Source organism: Cetorhinus maximus, chromosome 2 (assembly GCF_964194155.1).
Source record: "Cetorhinus maximus chromosome 2, sCetMax3.hap1.1, whole genome shotgun sequence".
Classification (NCBI taxonomy): domain Eukaryota; kingdom Metazoa; phylum Chordata; class Chondrichthyes; order Lamniformes; family Cetorhinidae; genus Cetorhinus; species Cetorhinus maximus.
In genome coordinates this window covers 83,441,817-83,461,648 of record NC_135880.1, presented here as the reverse complement: position 1 = coordinate 83,461,648, position 19,832 = coordinate 83,441,817, and the positions used below count along the sequence as shown (strand labels likewise).

Below are 19,832 nucleotides of genomic sequence, written 5' to 3'. Positions count from 1 at the left end.
ATCTGACTGATACAAGGAGTTCATATGGAGCTGCACAAATCCCAAGAAAATACACAACAGGCTGGGTATATTGCAGACACACCCACGCTTGAAAACTCCAGTAAATAGAAGGAGCACTCAAGAATACAGGTAATTCCTTCCCAGTGATTCAGAAGGAAAGCAGACTCAAAATGCTGGTTATCTGTTGGGCAAGTGAACAGTTCATAATGCAATGCATCCGAATGATTTTTCTTGTTTAAATTACTGGGCCTTACCTTTGAACAAAAAGTTAATCCCATAAATTTTCTTCCCCAACAAAATGCATATGTTAATTCATAAGAACAAAAGATAAGGAATAGGAACAGGAGTGGACCATATGGCCCCTCGAGTCTGCTTTGCTATTCAATAAGATCATGGTTGATCTTGGACCATAGGTCCACTTTCCTACCAAATCCCCATATCCCTCGACTTCCTTAGATCCCAAAAATCTATCAATCTCAGCCTTGAATATACTCAATGACAGAGCATCCATAGCCCTCTGGGACAGCAAATTCCAAAGGCTCATAACATTCATCGCACCCCTAAACTGATGACCCTTTATCCTGAGGCTCTCTAGACGCTCCAGCAAGGGAATCAGCCTCTCTGAATCTATACTGTCAAGACCTCTCTGAAGCTTATGTGCTTCAATGAGGCCACCAGTTCTGAACTCGAGAGTCTAGGTCCACTCTGAATCTCTCCTCATAGGGCAACCTTTCTTTCATCAGAAACATCAGTCTAGAGAATCTTTTTTTTCACCCCCTCCAAGGAAAACATATTCTTCCTTAGGTATCGGGACCAAAAGTGTATTGAAGTACTCCACAGTTTCACCAAAGCCCTGTACAATTACAGCAAGAGTTCCTTATCTTATTCTCCAACCCCCTTGCAATAAAGGCCAACAAACTAATTGCTTTTCTAATTCTTTGCTGTACCTTAATGTTAGCTGCGTTAAGAAAAGGACACCCTACTCCCTCTGAACATCAACATTTAATAGTTCCTCAGGATTTAATAAATTTTCTATTCTTCCTACCAAAGTAAATAACCTCACATTTCCCCACATTATTCATCACCTGTCAGCTTCTCGTCCATTTAAATGTCTATACTAATATATATATAAAAACAAAAATCTGCGGATGCTGGAAATCCAAAACAAAAACAGAAATACCTGGAAAAACTCAGCAGGTCTGGCAGCATCGATGGAGAAGAGCAAAGTTGATGTTTCGAGACCTCAAGACCCTTCAACAGAACTAAGTAGAAATAGGAAAGGGGTGAAATATAAGCTGGTTTAAGGGGGGAGGGGTTGTTGGGACAAGCAAGCAGTGATAGGAGGAGATAACCAAAAGATGTTACAGACAAAAGAACAAAGTGGTGTTGAAGGTGGTGATATTATCTAAAAGAATGTGCTAATTAGGACAAAGAGAGCAGGACAAGCAAGGTAGCTCTAGTGGGGGTGGGGTGAAATAAACGATGGGTGGAATACATTTAAAAATAATGGAAATAGGTGGGAAAAGAAAAATATATATAAATTATTGGAAAAAACAAAAGGGAGGGGGAAGAAACAGAAAGGGGGTGGGGATGGAGGAGGGAGTTCAAGATCTAAAGTTATTGAACTCAATATTCAGTCCGGAAGGCTGTTAAGTGCCTAGTCGGAAGATGAGGGACTAAACGCAGACTGGGTGACCGCTTTGCAGAACACCTTCGGTCTGTCCGCAAGCATCACCCAGACTTCCCTGTCGCTTGCCATTTTAACACTCCACCCTGCTCTCTTGCCCACATGTCTGTCCTTGGCTTGCTGCATTGTTCCAGTGAAGCTCAACGCAAACTGGAGGAGCAGCACCTCAACTTCCGACTAGGCACTTTACAGCCTTCCGGACTGAATATTGAGCTCAACAACTTTAGATCTTGAACTCCCTCCTCCATCCCCACCCCCTTTCCGTTTCTTCTCCCTCCCTTTTGTTTTTTCCAATAATTTATATAGATTTTTCTTTTCCCACCTATTTCCATTATTTTTAAATGTATTCCACCCATCGTTTATTTCACCCTACCCCCACTAGAGCTACCTTGCTTGCCCTGCTCTCCACTCTTAATTAGCACATTCTTTTAGATAATATCATCACCTTCAACACCTCTTTGTTTTTTTGTCTGTGACATCTTTTGGTTATCTCCTATCACTGCTTGCTTGTCCCAACACCACCCCCCACCCCCCTCTAAACCAGCTTATATTTCACCCCTTTCCTATTTCTACTTAGTTCTGTTGAAGGGTCATGAGGACTCGAAATGTCAACTTTGCTCTTCTCCGCCGATGCTGCCAGACCTGCTGAGTTTTTCCAGGTATTTCTGTTTTTGTTTTAAATGTCTATATTCCTTTGCAGACACCTTGAGTCATCCTCACAGATTACTTTCCCACCTAGCTCTGTATCATTAGGAAACTTGAATATATTACTTTCAGTCCCCATCTAAGTCATTATTATAGATTGTAAATAGCTGAGGGCTCAACACTGATCTTTGTGCCCCCAACCACTAGAAATAGCCTGCCAATTTGAAATTGACCCATTTATTCCTGTTGCTTTCTGTCCTTTAACAGTCCTCTATCCATACTAACATATCTCCCTTAACTCCATGTGCCCGCATCCTGTGTAATAACCTTTTTGGGGGTGCTTACTGATTCATTTGCACCATCAGAATTAAAAACTTTTCCAAGCCACAACCTAAATTATTTTACCAATACTTCTTAAACACAAACATGCAACATACTGCAAATGTTGAAAATCTGAAATAAACATTGAAAATGCTGGAAGTAAACAGGTGTAGTAGCATCTTAGAAGAGAGAGAAAAACAGGGGCCCAAATCTTCCCATGTCTAGTGTGTGAAATCTGGACTTAAGTCTCTGTTGCGTGTAGGGATCCTGTGAAAGTCCTGACACACACATGCGTTATAATTGCCCAGGAGGTTTAAACCTCCAATGGGGTGATTTGCTGCTGCCCGAGGCCCTCCGTAAAAGTTTCCGATACTGAGATCAGGGTCAGAGGCTTGGGCCAGGCTAGCGGGAGTTACCTGTATAATTAACCTGAAAATATTATGCTGGTTAACACCTGGTCCCGAGATTAGCCATCGTAGCTGAACTGAGCACCAGAACCCGCCACCATGACCCAATTAGCGCCCCCCCCACACAAACTGAAAATCACACAACCCAATCTGACTGCTCCTCCGAACCAATTACCCACCCCAAAGTGACCAGATTATCACCACCACACCAGTCAATCAGTCTATCAATGCCACCCCCCTCCCCGACTGACCAGACTCTCTTTCATCATCACCCCCAATGATCTGACCAGCACAGCCTGATCCAACACGCTCTCCCACTGCCATCCCTCTGGCCTAACTAAAACCCCCGACAAAGCCCCTTTCCCACCACCAACCTCCTGACCCGAATGCCACCCCCACCCACCCAACCACCCGCCCCTCACTAATCCACTCACCAGCCCTTGAGACCTTTGAAAACTTACTTGAATACGGAAGCTAGTGCTGTAAAAAGGGGGCGTGTCGTCTCCTTCCTTCAACATTCTTGTGCTCGTTGGACTTACCCTGGAGAAGTTGTGCTGGCCTATTTCTGTTTTAGCCAGGATCGGAAGTCCCAGCTGAAAATGGATAGTTCCATCAGGGGGCAGAAAGGGTCATGGGCAACAGCAAGGTCTGAACCAGAGTTAATGCTTCAGGTCATGACCTTTCATCAAAAACTGATGACCCCAGATGCTGCCAGGCCTGCTGTGCATTTCCAGAATTTTTTGTTTTAAACAAGACGCTTATTTCAAGTTTTTAATTTTTCAAAGCAGTTCTCCGAGTCGAACATTTTAATCCTTATCTGAACATTAACTCTACAGCAGAAAAACATGTAAACTTAACTATGCTGCACAACTCATGTTAGTAGAAGGTAACTTAATAACAAAAAGATATCACACTACCATTAAATCCTGAGCATCAATAACAAGAGTGTCAAACACTCTGCATGTGCACTCACAATAAGGTAGTGTTGGATGTGAAGCCATCCTCCTGGCGTTATTCATATTCCTCTTGATCATCTGCCAAAGTGAACAGTGGTGTTGTTAAACTGAAAACATATGTAGCAACATTTAATATTATTTCAAATCCTTTTGGTGCACAGTAAATAGGAGCATGAAAGATGGCATATCTGACTGCCCAATTGAAAAAGCCTACTGCTACGTAAAACATGAAAAGTTTTTTCTCGACCTGCACCACATTCTGTTTATGTCTTTTTTTTGCAAGTTGAACTTCAAGAAAATATATATGTACTATGGGCATGTCCCTAATTGCACCGGTCCAACTGTTATAATGTCTTAAATGAAAGTTACACAACATATGATGTCTTTATTTCTAGTTTATTGAATATGAGTTAATGAGACATTGTCATTGAGCTTTGTGGAGCCAGTGCACAGACTAAGTATGTACATGATTACACATTTGATGCAACCCAACATTGCCAACCACTCTGGTGGGGGTCTCAGGTCACATATAGGTCACAGTGAGTAGACATCGCATTTTCTTCCCAAAAAAACACAAGTGAACCAATTACAACAATCAGACAGATACTTGCTTATTTCCAGATTATTAAACAATTCAAAGGGATTTGAGCTCTCATTTTTTGTATATAATTCCAGGATTCTTCATTACTAGTTCAGTATCATTACAGGAATTGAAAACGTGCACGGGGTAGGAGGTTAGGGCTCATTCCATCAAAAACGTGTTTTTCATGGAAACCAATGAAAACGTTAAACGGACTCGAAAAGTGCCCGATCAACCTCAAATTACCCCGGGAAGGAAAAGTATCTAAAAAAATTGAACAACAGGTTAAGCAGCAAGCTGTTTCACGCTGCTACTATGCAGAGGCCACGTGAGTGGTACTTTCCACTAACAGGTTGTTGCCAGCAGTCCAAAAACACATTCTGCCTACCACACACAACTGAGCAACATGATGTGTGAATTTCAGTGCTGGTGCGATGCAATCAACCCCACTTGCAAAACCAAGTACATGACATGTACTTTTAGATGCGATTCCATGATTGGGCAACACTTGCTGAACAATCCTGAGTGTGTAATAGGTACACCAACAACCAATTTAAGATATTCAGTCAGAGTCATTAAGATGTCTCATTTACGTTTGCTAGAAGTAACATTCATTCATATGTAGGAATCCACTCTCTGGAAACAATGGGAATATATTCAAGCCTTGAGCCTTTTTTGAATTACCTGGAAGCTTGGGGAGCCTATAATTCCCTGTTGCTTTCCCCATGACGACACCTTGACCAGAATTGACTTTCTGACCAACCAGCACCCTTTGCTCTTGTAGTACAAATTGTTGAGGTCATTTGAAATTTGGTGTTCAGGTGTTTGTCCTGATGAGTGCTGATGAACAGCTTCGGCATCTCTCTTTTTGGCAACATTCAACTTCTGTACTACCAAGCGACTTCTTAAAGTACTTTGTGAAAATGTCATTTTATTTACTCACCGGTTCATATGGGCAGCTCCAACTCATGCCCCCCCACCACACACACAAATCAGTCAGCCAGTGGCGGCACAACAGCTCTAACAGCTTGAGCCAGTGTGTGCCTGTAGCACTGCAGGCAATATTTTTAAACAGTCTTCAGAAAGGAAAAAAGTCCCAAGACAAGCAGGCCCAAAATCAGGGCCGGACACTGCCTGGGCCTTGGTGTGGAACAAAGTCTCGGAGGAGGGAGAACTTGTGATCACAAGCGCTTTTGCTGTGACTCAATTTGGGGGTGCAACCCATTTTGGAAACCACTGCTTTAAGCTAAAAAAGGGCGAAGGGGCTGGGAAGGGTTCAGGTGAGAGGGAATTTATAAATCGGAAGAAAAAAAATCAAGGCCACAGAACAGTGTGTCGAGTTGGGTAAAGATCAGCACTGTGACAGGAAGGAACAGAGTATAACGGTAATAGGGCATCAGCAAAGTAAGCTCAAATAAGGGAAAAATGGTTAAAAAATTAAAACGACGGCACCTTATCTGAATCCATAAAGCATTTGTAACAAGGTGAACAAATTAATGGAAAAATAAAGATAAATGGGTTTGATCTAACAGCCATGAGAGACATGCATGGTGACCAAGGTTGAGAACTAAACATTTCAGGGTACTCTGGAATGAAAAATGAGTAGCAGCTCTGATAATAAATAATGACGTAAGGATAGCACTGAAGAAGGGCCTCTGCTCGAAAGAGAAGTCTAATCAGTATGGGTAAAAATAAGATAACAAGGGCAGTAGGAGCTTGTAACAAAGGTAATACAATAATTGAGAAACTATAATCTTTACTTAGACAGCACAAATCAAATGTGAAGTAGTTTGGAGGACGAGTTAATGAAATGCACTCGAGGCAGCTTCTTGGAACAACACAGTGGAGCCAACCAGAAAAAGGCTATTTTATATTTTGGCTTGTGTAATACGACAGTGTTAACTGGTATACACTTAGTAAGGAATTATCTGGGGAAGAGTTATAATAATATGATAGAATTTCACACTGAGTTTAAGACTGACATCTTTAGGTCTGAAACTAGAACCTTAAACGTAAATAAAGCCTATTACATAAGTTTGAGGAGGGAGATGGCTAAGATAGATTAGGAAATTAATTACAAGGTATGACAGTAGATAAGCATTGCTAAACATTTAAACAAATATTTCATAATTCTCCATGAGTGTACATCCCATAAGGAAATGAAAACTCTATGGGAAAAGTGGTCCAGCTGGGGTTGAAGAGGTTAAAGATAGTATTTGATGAAAAGAGAGTGAGAAAAAATTGACAGGAGTGAGAAAATAGAGTGAGATTAAACTAGCAAGAAATATAAAAGATTCTAAGAGCTTCTACGAAAATGTAAAAAGGAAGAAAGTAGAGACTCAGACAGTAGAAATTATAATGGAAGAAAAAGGAACTGACAGAGATAATAAACAAATACTTTGTGCCTGTTTTAACAGCTGAAGACACAAAAAAATAGCAGAAATTCCGGGGAACCAAAGGTTGAATGACAGTGAAGAATTTAAAGTAATTAATATTAGTAAACAAAAAATACCAGAGAAGTTAATGGGACTAAAACCCAACAATTCCCCTGGACCTAATGGCCTACTTCCTAGGGCTCTAAAAGAGGTGGCTACAAAGATAGTGGGTGCACTGGCTGTGGCCTTCCAAAATTCACTGAATTCTGTAACAGTCCAGTGGATTGGAAATGTAACATTACTATTTAAGAAGGGAGAGAAATAACAGGGAATACAGGCCAATTAGCCTTACATCAGTCATCAGGAAACTGCTGGAATACATTATAAAGTAAGGTACATAGAAAATCAGAATATGATTAAGTAAAGTCAATATGGTATTACGAAAGGGAAATCGTATCTGACAATTTGATTAAGAGTTATTTGAAGATATAACTAGCAGTGTAGATAAAGGGGAACTAGTGAATGTAATATATTTGAATTTTCAAAAGGTATTTGATAAGGTGCCACACAAATGATTATGTGCACACTGACCACTTAAAACATTCTTACTTTGACAGTTCTAATACATGTCTTTAACTTTCCACAGGGCTCTCAAGCGCCCTGCAGAGGTTAGCCAGGAGGAGGAAGATGACTCTTCAGCGGAGGTTATACCCACTGCGGATGCACCATCACAGGACTCATGCAGACCATGCACCAGCTCTGATACCCATGATTTGGTGGAAACAGTAAGGAAAACAGTTGCATTTTCATATGGTGACTCACTTATCATAAGAAAGAAAAAGCAAATGGTGGAGACAGGGACAACAGTAGAGAGTCTGCGTCAGATGCCGCAGGATGCTCCAATCTCTGGATGCAGATGCTGTACCTTGGGAGGAATAGGATACTTCTGGAGCAATAGCATAGAATGTGTGATGTACTGGCAGGCAGTCCACCTGCACCATGCACACACTCAAGCAAAAGGGGCATGATGTCACAGGCCTTTGCAATGATGTCCTTGTTCAAGCAGCCACCCGTTTGCAATATTAAACAGATCACATGCAGGCCTTCACCAATGGCTTGCACAATTGGAATGCCATCATAAATTGCATGAATTATACTCCAGCCTTAGCCATTGTCCCACTGATCTGCAGGAAAGTGTTCTCCAGCTCATTGCAAGTAGGAAAAGTGTAGATAGGTCATGAGAGGGATAATGACAAAAGAGGATATGAAAGTTGGGACTCCACTCAAAGTGGTTTCACTTCACACATGTTGTTCCTCCCAATGTCAATACCCCAACATGCTACCTTATATTCTGATGGCTGAGTCTGCATCATGCAAAGACAGTGTAGCCCTCACAGGCTCCAAAGGACATTGATCAAAAGCATTTCAGCCGTCAGAACAAGAATCTGAGCAGCTTGCCTCTACCATTGAAAATATGAACATAAGAAATAGGAACTGTAGTAGGCCATCTGACCCTTTGAGCTCCTCCTCTATACCTTACAACAAGATCATGCCTAATCATCTACTTCAACTCTGTCTTCCAACACTACTCCCATATCCCTTACTTCCCTTCTTACCCAAAAATCTGTCGACCTCTGTCTTACATATGCTTAATAACCGAGCATTCACAGTTCTCTGGAGTAGAGAATTCCAAAGACTAACAACACTTTGAGTAAGAAATTTCTCCACAACTCAGTCCTAAATAGCTGACTGCTTACTCTGAAACTGTGACCATGTGTTCTAGATTCCCCAATCAGGGGGAATATTTTCTCATTATCTACCCTGTCATGGCCTTTAAGAAGTTTATATGCTTTAATTGGATCACTTCCCATTCTTCTAAACTCCAAGAAATAAAGGCTTGGGTTACTCAACCTCTCCTTATCGGACAATTCCCTTTTCTCAGGCACCAGTCTAGTGCACTCCCTCTAAGGCTTAGGTAACGAGACCAGAGCTGCAGACAGTACTTCAGGTGTGGCTTCACTAATGCCCTGTATAACTGTAGTAAGACACTTTCTTCTTACATCCTTTGTAATAAAAGCTAACGTACTATTTGCCTTCCTAATTGCTTGCTGCACCTGTACACTAATTTTCTATGATCCATGTATAAGGGCATCCAGAGCCCTCTGAATACAAACATTTCCCAATCTCTCACCTTTCAAAAAAATATTGATTTTTAAATTTTTTCATAACAAGGTGATTAACTTCACACTTTGTCACATTTTACTGTCATTTTTTGTCCACTCATCAAAATGTCTATAATGTCTATATCCCTCTGCAGCCTCTTTGCTTGTCCTCATCACTTATTTTCCCACTAACTTTGTATCATCAGCAAACTTGGATACATTACATTCAGTCCCTTTATCTAAGTCATTAATACAAATTGTAAATAGCTGAGGCCCAAGTGCTGATTCTTGCGATACTTCACCAGTTACAGCCTGCCAACCTAAAAATGTTTAATTTATTCCTACATGCTGACTTTTGTCCATTAACCAATCCTCAATCCATGCTAATATAGTATTCCCAATCCCATGGGTCCTAATTCTGCGTCAAAATCTCTTGCATAACATTACTGAATGCTTTTTGAAAATCCATATACGCTATATCTACTGGATTTCCTTAACCGCCCCTACTAGGTAAACCCTCATAAAAACTAGGGGTAGATTTGTCAAACATGATTTCTCTTTCATAGAACCACGTCAACTCTGATAATCATGATTATGATTTTCTAAGTGCCCTGTTACCATGTCCCTAACAACAATCCTAGCATTTTGCCCACTGCTGATGTTAGCCTAACCGGCCTATAGTTCCCCGTTTTCTCTTTTCCCCCTTTCTTAAAAAGGATGTTATGTTTGCTACCTTCCAAATCTTGGGAACTGTTTTAGAGTCTAAGGAATTCTGGAAGATCAAAACCAATGGAGACACCATCTCTGTAACTGCCTCTTTTAAAATTCGAGGATGCAGATTGTCAGGTCCAGGGGATTTTGTCACCACTTAGTTCCATTAATTTCTTGAGTGTGATTTCTTTACTTATAATGATTTCTTTCAGTTTCTCATTCTCAATAGACCTTTGGTACCCCATTATTTCCACAATGTTTACTGTGTCTTCAAGAATATTTATTTAATATCTCTGATATCTCTGCCATTTTCTTACTCCCCATTATAGTTTCACCTGTTGCTGCCTTTAATGGATCCATGTTCACTTTCACTAATCTCTTTCTATTTGCATATTTATAGAAATGTTTGCAATCTGTTTTTGCGTCTCTTGCAAGGGTGTTATAGGACTGCCTTCTGTTAGTGTCAAAGTCGGGTGGGGTGGGTTGGGGGAGAAGAGGGATGTTTTGCACATGGGTGGAGTGGTGGAACCAAAGTGAACCTTGCAATAATGAGGGCATCCCGGCAGAAAACAGCTCCACTGCTAGTACATTGGCCAGGTCACATTGTGCCTCCTCCTTCAAAGAGGCTCTGCACCTTGTTCCTCTTACAGGTCCAAACGTCACTGCTACAGATTTACAGATCTAGACCATTCGAGAAACCCAGGCTGGTGCTTATTGAAGGATACCTCCAGATATATTCAGGCATGTGAAACACATCTTTAGCGTGCCAACAGCTTGCTGAATCACACATTTGGTTACCATAGGGTTTTCACTGCATTGCTGCTGGGCATCATTGATTGGGTTCCTCACAGGTGTTATTAGATACATTTTAAATGGGTACCCCTAGTTCCAGTGCAGCCAGCTTCAGTATGCAAAGAGATTTGGGAGGGTGGTCAAAAGCATCATGGCAGCTGCCCGGGAACCTTACACACAGCTACAAAAACATTCTTGGGGTTACAAACCGGCTGCACATGGATGGAGTGGAAGACCTGGCATTCGATGAATATGCTTGGATGACCTGCAGGTGCCTTAGTTGTCACATGCATGTGAAGTCAGCTGGAACTGCTAAACTGAGTGCCTGCTCATTTTGCCTGTGTCATCACAGGCAAAGTTGACATAATTGCCTTCCCTGGTAATCTGGCCCTCAGTCAGCTCTCATATGCATTTGTGGGCCGCCAGCTGTGAGGTCCTGCAAATATGTTTTCAACAGACACCTGCAAGGATCTACAGGCAAAGGAGTTGAGGGCGCTGGTGGTTTTGACAGCCAGTGGTAAAACATGGTCAGAAGGTCTTGTACTAACAAGTTCTAAATGTCTGCCACCACACGGTACAATTCCATGAACATTCTAAGAGACTGATATTGTTGTGAACGAGGGAGAGGTGATAGGATGGTTCCCCTTTTTCCACCTTTCGGCTGACTACAGATAGGTGTGTTTTAAAGAAGTATTTTAACCCCCTCGAGTCCTGTGACTCTCAAGACCAGACAAAAGACAGGTTTTCTTTTAAGTTCATGAAAAGAATAAATGTTGATTTCACAACACCCGAATGTAATCACAACAACCACCTCTCTCTCTCTCTCACACATATAAGAAAAGGTGATTACAAATGAGGTATCATGCATTAATTTTTTTAGAAGTCCAAAAATTCACCATTATATTTGAGTCTTTCAAGATGGAATTTGAAATGTGGCAGGCCTTGTGATCCCCTTTTGGTTTTTACTGAAGAAATGGAGGTTGGAAGTTTCTGTCAATGAATATGCAGTGGCTTGCTACTTGCAATAGCAGCTTTCTGGCTTTGCTCCAGCTGAGGTGCAGTTGAGCCGTTGTAGCGAGGATCTGGCTTGGTTCTTCAAATTGGTAAGTAGTACCTGTTAGTGGATTCTAGGCAGGGTCCTTGCTTTGCTTGGCTGGATATTCTTTCTTCTGAGTCTCCATGACTCCCAGACTGACTGCCTGAGGCTGCTTTCAAAATTTGTAATAAATGTACCTTATGACAACCTAGTTTCTGGCAGGTGACCACAGTACGTCTTTCCATTGTCCGCACAAATGGTCCCTTACGACTTAAGCATTGATACATAATAGGTTTTGTGTTTCAGCCATTTACTACATCTTGTGATAGAATGGGTTTCCCCTTCACCATTCTGTGGAATTCCATTATGCAGCTGAGGGGTCTATAGGACCATTGTACTAGTTTCTACAGTTATTTAGATAATTGCAGCCATTAAATCCACAGGAAAAGATTGTTGCATCTTAAATGTCTTTTCAATGGAACGTCCCAAAAGACTGTTTGCATTTTAACATCCTGTCCCAGGCAAGCAGTCTAACGCCCAGCCTTCAGTAGGTCTATGCCGAGTGGCAGACAAGAAGGGGATCACCTGACCTCTCAACTCCAACTTGTTTCAAAACAGATTGTCATTCTCTATTTTAATTTTTAACGTGTCCATTTTCAATAAATCCATGGGTTTAACTGCATGGGTGTAACAATATTCCAACATATCGAGGAAGTTTATCCTCTGTCTGTTATCCTATATGTCAGGTATGGCCTCCTGCGAACTACACTTCTTGACTGATCACTCTCCTGTGAAGCTGCGGGTTGCTGTTGTTCCTGCTTGTGCTGGTAATCTTGGTCTTCATTTGTCATTTTATCAACTATTTGATTTTACATTAGTAACAGCCGGGGTAACATTTCTTTAAGATATATGGTTGGCATAGTAAGTGGAAAGGTTAATAAGAAAATGTGAAATGTTCACACTCACCACAGATGCCCCTCGGCCAGTCTGCATGCTGCCAAGCCATGGCATATTTATTGGGGTGCCAGGAACACTGGGAGTATAGGGTGTGCTGCACTGCAAATCACCAAAATCATCTCTAGCATGGACCACCAGAAACTCATCTGATCTATAAGGAAACACAAAAATTGGAAAAAACTAAACCAGAGATAAAATATTTCATAACCAGCATTGCACATTTACCCAACAGATAGGCATCTAATTGCACTTGACTCTAGCTAATAGTTGTAGCAAAACACTTAAGAGTAATGCGTGAAACAGAGTACTTCATCACTGCTACTACTAATGCTTTATAATCCTGCCACCAACCTGCCAGATGAATCAATATTCCACAAAGCCATTGTGCTCCTTACTAACAGATAAAACAAATATTTTAGTTCAAACATAAATTCTACGATCCTGGCTCAACATTATTTTTTAAAAGCAAAAAGTGGCACTGTACAAAGTAAGCTTCCACAGAACTGGAGATCCGCCCCTCTCAAAACAAGGTTTCTCTACTTCTCTGCACAACACGTCGTAACTTCCACCTACCAAACAAATTTTTACCCGTGAAAAATTGTGTCTTTCTGTAACCCATAACAGGAAGAGTAATAACTTCTTTCAATTCCTTTATGAGCCACATTTGCTGCATGAACTGAAAGTTAACAAAGAAAGACCTGCATTCAGATAGAAGCTTTCGCAACTTGAGGACATTCCAAAGCACTTTATAACTAATTGTACATTTCAGAAGTACTTACTCTGTTGTAATGTAGGAAATACAATAATTAATTTACGTAACAAACTCCCATAAGAGCAATTAAATAAATTACCAAATGATTGGTTTTAGTTATGTTGGTTGAGTTATAAATGCTGGTTACAACAATGGAAGAACTTCCCTGCTCCTTTTTAAATAATGCCATGGGATCTAACATACACCTGAGAGGTTTTAACCGCTCATCTAAAAGATGGCACCTGGAACAGTTTGGCACTCCCTTAGTACTGCAATGCATTGTCAACCTAGAGTATAGTTTATTACTTTGTTAAATCCTTTTGACATTTTATATAACTCAATTGGAGCACCCCTCGATGTTCTAAACTTAATGGAGTACAAGTTTATGCACCATGACCTTCTAAACCACAAAGCTCCAAGGTCATTCCAGTTGATCAACATTGCAATCGCCGCATCTACATGGCTAACATATCCTCCCTGAGGCGCATTACCTGAAACTGAATGTAATACTCCAGACGTGGTCAGATTAAGGCTCTGTAGAATTTAAGCATAACTTACCCCTCACCCCACAAAAAAGCTTTGCATTTCAACCTTCTTGAGATAAAGGCCAATATTCCAATGGCCTTTGATTGTTTTTTTGTGCTAGACTGCTAGTTTTTAATAACTTGTGTACTTGGTCTCCCAAATGTCTATGCTCCACTTCAATTTTGAGTTCCTCACCATTTGGTAAATACTCTGAGTAATCTTTCTAGGGTCCATAGTGGATGGCCTCATATTTGTCTACATTGAATTCCATTTGACAGTTTCAGTCAGTGGGCAAAATGCCTGATATTTTTTGCAACTCTTTGCATCCATCTGCATTCATATAACACCTTTTAAACTTTGCAAAGCAATTTACAGTCATTAACGTCAAAAGTTGAAGCCCTAGAACAGGTGCCTGGGAAACATCATTTGCTACTTCCCACCATTCAGAGAAACTACTCTTTATCCTCACTCTGTCTCCTACCTCCCAACCAATTTCCAATCTAAGTCAAAAGGCTAATAACCTCTTGTGTGAATCTCATTCTGGGAGTCCATATCAGTAACATCCATAGATACTTATTAAGGATCTCCTCAAAAAATTCAAATTCATTGGTTAGACATATCTTACCCTTAACAAAACCACTTGTCTCCAAGATAAAAGCAAAATACTATGGATGCTGGAAATCTGAAATACAAACAGAAAATGCTGGAAAAACTCACTAGGTCTGGCAGCATTTGTGGAGAGAGAAATAGAGCTAATGTTTCAAGTCCGTATGACTCTGAAGAAGAGTCAGACGGACTCAAAAAGTTAACTCTGTTTCTCTTTCCACAGATGCTGCCAGACCTACTGAGTTCTTCCAGCATTTTCTGTTTGCATTCCACTTCTGTTTCTGTTAACTCCACTTCATTCATATAAACTTTGCAACTTAAATATTAAAATAATATGTGCTCTTATAAACGATAAGGATAATTTATGGAGAAAAGTTGGGATAATTTCTCCAGTTAAAATGGATTCCTGATTCAAAGAAAAATATCTCTCTCCTGACAACTGTGTTGGGACTGCAGACGCTCAGACAAATTCTAATATTTAAATTTTCTCAATTTTTCAAAGTAAGTCACTCACGCTGAGGTACTGTCCCACAAGAGTCAGCAGCTAGCCAATTCTTCACGCACATGGAGATTCCCACCATTTAAACATTAAACATTGACAGGTCATTTTACCATTGGGAGCATAAGAAACAGTTTTTCCAAAGGACATCATGTGCACACTTTCCAACAGTTAGAATTTCCTTGCCATGTGTTTTTTTAAATCATAATCATGTTTGTCTGTGTTTAAACATCTTTTGGGTGAAAACTGGGAGAATTATTTTTATCAGTATTGCATCCATCATGTTTGGCAACAGGTCATCTGTCACACAGCTAGTTAGGCAACTGGGTCATTAATAGTGGGCTTTTCAAAATCAATTCTGAGAAATATTCTGTCTTAATATTTCCAAATATTTTTGTTCAAAGAGTGAAAGCCTCATTGGCTGGAGATACCTTCATGCATTGTTGAGATCAGTTCTGTTTGGGAACTGCAGAAATCTATAGTTCTGGATGCTTCAACAACTTTGATACTTCAGTCATATGTCTCAACATATTACCTCCAAGTGTACACAAATACTTAAAAAATCAAAAATCTCACATTTTTAGAAAGGCAATATAACAAAACCTAGGCATATTTACAATAGCTTGAGTGAAAACAATGATTTTACACTCTGTGAACACTGATTGGCCACCATTTTGTAATACTGTAACTGTCTTATTTAGGACCACATAATTGAAAATTAATAACTTGAAGTAAAACAAAACACTGAAGGATTATGCATGCTACCAGAAGTTTAGGAATTTGAATTATTGTATAAAGACTATATCAAACTGCATGGTCTTCTCAATTATAAAGCAAAAAATCAAATTGGCTCTCACTATACATACCCTTTTGATTCCAGTTCAAACTCATCTTCGACCCAAGTGTAGATCTGGGTAGCCAGGATAGCAGACACATCTAACTCCTGGATATCATGACTTGTGGCTATGGCAACACAGTTCCGATTAGCCTAAAAATTAACAAAGCAGAATCACCTCAAATTTTGATACAAATACTTGAGGCAAAGAAATAGAGCTGTCTGCACTATAAAATGCTGTTCCCCTTGTACAGTGAAAACAGAATTCTATTAGATACAGAGTACATTAATATTTTTAAATCAGTATTTATTAATTTTCACTTGAAAAGCATACTACCTTATTCAAAGAAGTGATTAAACTGATACTTTTTGATGAAAGTATGAATTCACTTACTTTATTAATCGCAAATGCTGTAATAATGTCAGATTCTTTATGGACAATCCTTGCCCTTCCACCAGGGTAACCAGAATCAGCTTCCACCTTTACAAAACAAAACAGAAAGAGGCTACATAGTGTACTATAATAGCTCAGTTTGTTTCTTCATGGTACTGGAGTCATCCAATGTCAGAACTGTACAACTAAAACTTGCCAACTTTCTTTTTCAGAAATTCACCATCAGCAATTTTGCATAAGCCTGTACAAGGCTAAAAAGAGAGGATTTTATTGCACAAGTTATATCTTCTTGGAGTTAAAACAATGTTGTGCAGTTATAACATCGATGTATCATACAGCCAAATGGCAGTGTGTTCAATTTTGCATTTTGGCAAAGTGCTATTTTTCCACTCTAGATTTCAGGTTTGTGCAACACCAATTTTAATATTTTAGTTTACATTAGCAGTCAACAGTATCACCGTTGTTACTGTAATCAGGAAGTATCTGTTATACCAGACTGACAGCAATTTTGATGAAAATGAATTTTGCTGAGAAACGATTAATTTATCATGTAGGCAGGGACAGAAAACTGTTTTAGTATTTCTCACCTGACTATGTCCCTATTTAGAAAGTCCAGGATCCCACATGCCTTATTAATCACTTTCTCAACCGGCTCTGTTCTAGTGTTCTGGAGTTAAACACTAGTGTTCTGGAGTTAAACAAAGGTAACTACATAGGCATGAGGGCAGATTTGGCCTTAGTGGACTGGGCAGGAAGACTACAAGATAGGACAGTTGATGAACAATAGCAGATATTTAAGGAGATATTCAATTCCTCCCAAGTAAAATATATTCCAAAGAGGAAGAAAGATGGTAAGAGGGGGAAAAAGCATCCATGGTTAAGCAAGGAAGTTAAAGATAACATAAAAGCAAAAACTAAGACATATCAAATTGCAAAGGTCAGTGGCAGGCTAGAAGATTGGGAAACTTTTAAAGATCAACAAAGGGTTACTAAAAAAAATACTAAAAAGAGCAAAGGTAAATTATGAAAGAAAACTAGTGCAAAATGTAAAAACTGATAGCAAAAGGTTCTACAAGTATATAAAAGGAAAGAGAGTAGCTAAATTGAATGTTGATCCCTTGGAGGATGAGACTGGGGAACGCAGAAATGGCAGAGACGCTTAATCAATATTTTGCCTCAGTTTTCACGGTGGAGAACACTAGTACCACCCCAATAGTAACAGGTAGTGCAGAGGGTATAGAGAAGGAGGAGTTTAGAACAATCGCCAACACTAGAGAAAAAGTACTGAGCAAATGATTGGGATTAAAGGGTGACAAGTCCCCAGGACCTGATAGCCTACATCCCAGGGTCATAAACGAAGTGGTAGCGGAGATGGTGGATGCGTTGGCGAAAATATTCCAAAATTCCCTGGATTCTGGAAAAGTTCCAGTGGATTGGAAAAATGCTAATATAAGACCCTTATTTAAAAAGGCGGGGAGGCAGAAAGTAGGAAACTATAGACCAGTTAGTTTAACGTCTGTCGTTGGGAAATTGTTGGAATCTATTATTAAGGAAGTAGTAATGGGACATTTGGAAAGTCAAAATGCAATCCATCAGGGTCAGCATGGTTATATGAAGAGTAAATTGTGTTTGACTAATTTGCTAGAGTTCTTTGAAGATGTGACAAGCAAAGTGGATAATGGGGATCCTGTAGATCCTGTAGTATATCTGGACTTTCAGAAGGCCTTTGATAAGGTGCCGTACAAAAATTAATACAGAAGATAAGATCACATGGCGTTAGGGGTAATATATTAGCTTAGATAGAGGATTGGCTAACCAACAGAAAGCAGAGAGTTGGGATAAATGGGTCTTTTTCTGGATGGCAAGCTGTAACTAGTGGGGTGCCACAGGGTTTGGTCCTTGGGCTCCTACTATTTACAATCTATGTTAATGACTTGGATTCAGGGATAGAAGGTACTATAGCTAAATTTGCAGATGACACCAAAATAGGTGGGAAAGTAAGTTGCAATGAAGAAATAAGAAATTTACAAATGGATACGGACAGGTGTGGTGAATGGGCCAAAATCTGGCAGATGGAGTTTAATGTGGATAAATGTGAGGTTATCCATTTTGGTCGGAAGAATAAAAAGACGACTTATTATTTAAATGGAGAGAAACTTCAGAATGCTTCAGTGCAGAGGGATCTGGGTGTCCTCGTGTATGAATCGCTGCAAGCTAGTATGCAGGTACAGCAGGTAATAAGGAAGGCAAATGGAATTTTGGCATTTATTGCCAAAGGAATAGAGTATAAACATAGGGAAGTGTTGTTGCAACTGTACAAGGCATTGGTGAGACTGCACCTGGAGTACTGTGCACAGTTTTGGTCCCCTTACTTGAGGAAGGATGTAGTTGTATTGGAAGCGGTTCAGAGGAGGTTCATTAGATTGATTCCAGAGATGCTGGGCTTGTCTTATGAGGAGAGATTGAGCAGTTTAAGCCTATACTCGCTCGAGTTTAGAAGGATGAGAGGAGATCTAATTGAGATATATAAGATGCTAAAGGGGATAGACAAAGTAGACATGGAGTGGATGTTTCCCCTTGTGGGGCATTCTAGAATGAGAGGCCATAGTTTTAGGCTAAGGGGTGGTAGATTTAAATCAGGGATGAGGTGGAATTACTTTTCTCAAAGGGTCGTGAATCTATGCAATTCACTACCTCAGAGTGCAGTGGATGCCGGGGAGCTGAATAAATTTAAGGAGATAGACAGATTTTTAATTAGTAATGGGTTGAAAGGTTATGGGGAGAGGGTGGGAAATTGGAATCGAGGCCGAAATGAAAACAGCCATGATCGTACTGCTCCTGCATCCCCTTTTAGAATTGTGTCCTTTATTTTCTGTCTTTCCTAATTTTTCTTAGCAAGATGTATCATTTTACAATTCTCTGCATTAAATTTCATCTAGTACGAGTATGCCAATTCCACCAGCCTGCCTCCTGAACTCTGTCACTATCCTCCTCAAAGTTCACAATAGGTCCAAATTTGGTTTCATTTGCAAATTTTAAAATTGTGCTCTGCACATTCAAATCCAGGTCATCAATCTCAATCAAGAAAAGTAGAGGTCCTTACAATGACCTCTGGGAAACCCCACTGTTATACCTTCTTCCAATCCAAAAAAAAACATTCACCACCACTCTCTGCTCCCTGTCCCTCAGTCAACTTCACATTCATGCTACCACTGTTCATTTCATTCCATCGGCTTCAATTTTGCTGATAGGCCTATTTTTCTGCACTTTATCAAAAGCCCTATAGAAGTCCATGTAACCACATCAATTGCATTACCCTCATCAAGACATAACTTGACCTGAATAAACCTGTGCTAGAATTCCTTAATTAATCCACATTTGTCTAAGTGACTGTTAATTTTGTTCTAGATTATAGTTTCTAAAAGCTTTCCCACAAACAAGATTCAAATGACTAGCCTGCAGTTGCAGGGCTTATCCTTGTACTTTTTTGAACAAGGGTGTAACATTTGCAATTCTCCAGTCTGTTGGCAACATCCCTATATCTAAGGATTGGAAAATCATGCCTACTGGCCCCAAATTTTCCATCCTTACTT

At 40.0% G+C, this 19,832-nt stretch overlaps 1 protein-coding gene across 3 annotated transcripts in view; it reads right to left on the bottom strand.

The window, feature by feature from the left end:
- dmxl1 (Dmx like 1) overlaps positions 1-19,832 on the bottom strand; it is a 259,834-nt gene that overhangs the window by 26,992 nt on the left and 213,010 nt on the right. For all 3 annotated transcript variants that reach the window (XM_078566607.1, XM_078566622.1, XM_078566614.1), the window contains 4 exons: positions 16,240-16,326; positions 15,877-15,998; positions 12,639-12,780; positions 4,034-4,094 (listed from right to left, as the gene is read on the bottom strand). In XM_078566607.1, coding sequence (XP_078422733.1) covers positions 4,034-4,094; positions 12,639-12,780; positions 15,877-15,998; positions 16,240-16,326 — 412 coding nt within the window. The remainder of the gene's footprint in view (positions 1-4,033; positions 4,095-12,638; positions 12,781-15,876; positions 15,999-16,239; positions 16,327-19,832) is intronic.